General features: G+C 57.0%; 1 protein-coding gene across 1 annotated transcript in view; it reads right to left on the minus strand.

Moving 5' to 3' along the window:
- Positions 1 to 3675, minus strand: part of TP53BP1 (tumor protein p53 binding protein 1) — a gene marked incomplete at its 5' end in the record, with an annotated part of 25242 nt that overhangs the window by 17961 nt on the left and 3606 nt on the right. Inside the window, 3 exons of the mRNA XM_010159841.1 lie at positions 859 to 1025; positions 2028 to 2119; positions 2437 to 2550. Of these exons, the coding sequence (XP_010158143.1) occupies positions 859 to 1025; positions 2028 to 2119; positions 2437 to 2550 (373 nt within the window). The remainder of the gene's footprint in view (positions 1 to 858; positions 1026 to 2027; positions 2120 to 2436; positions 2551 to 3675) is intronic.

Genomic DNA, 3675 nt, shown 5'->3' on the forward strand with positions numbered 1-3675 from the left:
GCCAGGGCAGAGAGAGGCTTTGGTAACCTCCTGCTGCCGGATCAGGAGCGGCTCAGGCAAGGCAGAGTAGTGGCTATTTCCAGCCCAACCACCGAGGGTTCTGGAAAGGCTCTCTGCAGGAATCTGTTACACTGGCGTGAAGCTGCTAAGGAAAAGCCCGGCTCTGACCATGGAACTCCCCAGTACAACCTTCCTCCTCTGCCTTACATTGATGAAACTGGTGGTATAGAGCTACAAAACCACCAGCTGTCTGTTAAATCCCTCTGAACAGTGATCAACTGCAGAACCAAAAAGCACAAGATAGTCAGAATAAGCTGCTTGAGAACGGCAGCGTGTTAGCTCTAGCCCCGCAGGACACCAATGCCTTATTACGGAACAGCTTCGCTTTCTCCACTCTGACCGGCGCTAGAGCTCTGCCGACAGCCCGGCTCGCGGGTGGTTTGCGTGGCAGGACACCAGGTCAGCGCCCGAGCAGGAGCCCTTCCAGTACAGCAAGGGGAAAAAAGGACAAAACCGTTTTTTACCACAGATAAAAGGCCAGGCCGGATGTGGCTTTGAGCAACCTGGTCTAGTGGAAGGTGTCCCTGCGCATGGCAGAGGGGTTGGAACTAGATGATCTTTAAGGTCCCTTCCAACCTAAACCATTCTATGATTCTACAAAAGAGAAAGATTCCACCTCAGTAACTGCTGTGCCAGCTCCAGCTGCCCCGCGTTCCTCCGCAGAGCTCCATGGTGAGGGCAGCAGGATCCACACGCTGCGCCTGGGCAGAGGGCACTGACACGAGCACAGGGACCGACCGAAACCTCATCCCTGCACCAGCCACGCGACACCCCGCAGCTGTCAGCACGACCCCTTACGTGAGAGAACTCCGGCTGTGATGGCGCAGGGAAAGATCCAGGAGAGAAGGTTGGGGCACTCTGGGACACTGGAGTTGAAGCCTGTGGCAGGACAAGGGGTCCTGCTGGGATACCCGGGATGGCCACCTCCACCAGCGGAGCTCTGCTCTGCCGCAGCTCTCCCCCTTCTGCAGGGCCGGACACTTCCATCGGCTCCCCCCCGGTGGGCGGACCGGAAAAAAACCCAGCACATTCCTTCTCCGGGCCTGAAGTTCCCAACATCCCAATGGAAGACAGCAGTCGCGCACCGTCACACACTCGAACGGGCACACCAGCGTCTTCTCTCCAGGTGCTTTTTTGGGGAGGAGGAGGGTAATCAACACACACATCCATATGCTTAAATTTAAGGGGGGGAAGAAAGTGTTTTGTTAAGAATTCATAGAACTATTTTGCTACAGGTCTGGAACTACACCTGGGAAAAGGTGTCTGAATCCGTAAGGAGCATTCCTCCGGCAGTTTTTCCTTTTGGCATCTTTATTAAAATGCAACTGAATTCCGACCCTGGCTGATAAAGTCTCTGTTCCAGATGTATTTCAGGCCCAGTGACAGGAATCCCACAGGAAGGAACGGTGACCTAGTACCACGCGGCAGGTCAGCGCGGGCAGATCGTCCTGTCCCTCACGGCACACGGGTGCTTTGGGAAACGGTTTAAGCAGCCAAGTGTCGGGGAACATCCACCCGTGGCGTGGTGTCCTAGGAAACACCCCACACACAGCCACTTTGCCAAATACCGTGCAAACCATCCAGGCAGGGGCCAAGCAACCGCACGACGCAGTCCTCCCCTTCGCCCTAACAGCGCGTGCTGAACACACGTTCTGCTGTAGCAATGAGGTGTCCCTAAGAAGGGAGCACAACTGCGGGCAGCGATCTGTGTCCCATAAGGAGTACTGCCCATCTTTCAAGTGAAGAGCCAGCCCACAGTGCTGATCTCATTATGACAGCCGCGCAGGAGACCGACAGCACATCAGCATCCCGGTCCCACACACAGGTCTCTCCATCTGCCTCTCTCGGTGCTCTCAATCCTGCCTTACTCTCCCAATACCATTTCGGCAGGTTCCGGCAAGGCCGCACGCCCGGACTTAGCCGCAGAGCACAGAAACAACCACAGAGCAGCATGCAGAGAACAGTACCTTTTGCTGCCTCCTGTTCGGTGGGGCTGCTGGGGACAAGAGCACCGGCTTCAAAGGCAACAGAAGGAGGAATAACGAGGCCTGAAGAGACACTGCAGACCAGTAAAAGGGAACATGGAAAAGAAGACCATACGTCACTAGAAAATCCCTTACCTTCTCCCCAAACGTAGCTCCAGCCTGTCACGATAATGCTCTCCTAAGAGCAGCATCAGGCATTCACCAGCAGGAGTCTGGAGAAATGGCCACTGACCACGTGGGCATCGCCACAAACCACAGCCGTGCTCCTTCCACAGAGCAAATTTAACGCCCTCGTGGCTTACCACCCAGCCCAGCCCTTAAATAAAGGAGAGCAGTCGAGATGCACCATCGCAACTAAGCTACTGCAAGAGTTTGGGGATGCTTTGCTTACGTGGAGCGACTCTCTTGTGCGAGGGGTCCCTGTCCGGAGAGCTGCAGCAGTTGCAGACTGCGGGCCGGGGTGCACGCCAGAGACGTTTCCTCCTCTGCCCTGGTTAGCGGGCAGGTGTGGAACCAAAGGAAAGGTGGTGAGAAACGTGGCCAACAACCAAGCTGATCAGAAGACTCTGAGGGGTGATGCTGACGCCGCTGCAGCTGCTGCTCAGGTCAGCGAGGACCAGCTGAGGCGTGCAGAGCTGGAGGAGGACCGACCGCCCGCGCACGGAGGTCCAGGGTGTGACACGTGGGCGTAGCACAGTGATGGTGATACAGGTGAGTTTGTACCTATGAACAGGTTTTTATCAGGCCAGACTGTACAAGCCTTCCCACTTCGCAAGTTTAGAAGCGGCATCCCCAGTGGCTCCAGTATCTGCACACCCGGTCCAGCAGCTGCGAACACAGACCAGGCTCCTACGAGACCCTCTGCACTGACTCCGTGAGAGCAGGAGGTTGTTATCGAGCCTCTGGACACCGAGGGTTCGCGCACAAGGCCGTACTGATACGCACCCGCTGTGCGTGACTTACAACTAAACAAAACAACGTGAACCCGACTGAGCTCCTGCTTTAGCCACAGCCACAGAGCTGCCTTTCCCAGCTTCTGCTTCTAGGCCTCTCACTGCTGTTAGGAATGTTTCCGTTTCTTTATCAGCCTTTTGGTTGGGGATGAAAAAGCAGGCATCACGGAATGGTTTGGATGGGAAGGGACCTTAAAGCCCCCCCAGCCCCACCCCCTGCCATGGGCAGGGACACCTTCCATAGCCCAGGGTGCTCCAAGCCTCATCCAGCCTGGCCTTGGACGCTCCCAGGGATGGGGCATCCCCAGCTTCTCCGGGAACCTGTCCCAGTGCTCCCACCCTCTGCGAGAAGAATTCCTTCCTGATGTCCCATCTCCATCTCCCTCTTTCTGTTTAAACCCGTTACCCCTTGTCCTGTCACTCCCTGCCCTTGGGAAAAGCCCCCCCCAGCTTTCTTGCAGCCCCCCAGGCACTGGAAGGGGCTCCAAGGTCTCCCCGGAGCTTCCGTTCTCCAGGCTGAACCCCCCAACTCTCCCAGCCTGTCCCCATGGCAGAGGGGCTCCAGCCCTCGGAGCATCTCCGGGGTGTCCTCTTGCCTCGCTCCAGAAGCTCCGTGTCCTTCTGCTGCTGGGGGCCCCAGAGTTGGAGGCAGAACTGCTTGGGGGGGGGGGGTCTCC

This window comes from Eurypyga helias, unplaced genomic scaffold (assembly GCF_000690775.1).
Source record: "Eurypyga helias isolate BGI_N326 unplaced genomic scaffold, ASM69077v1 scaffold32609, whole genome shotgun sequence".
Lineage (NCBI taxonomy): Eukaryota > Metazoa > Chordata > Aves > Eurypygiformes > Eurypygidae > Eurypyga > Eurypyga helias.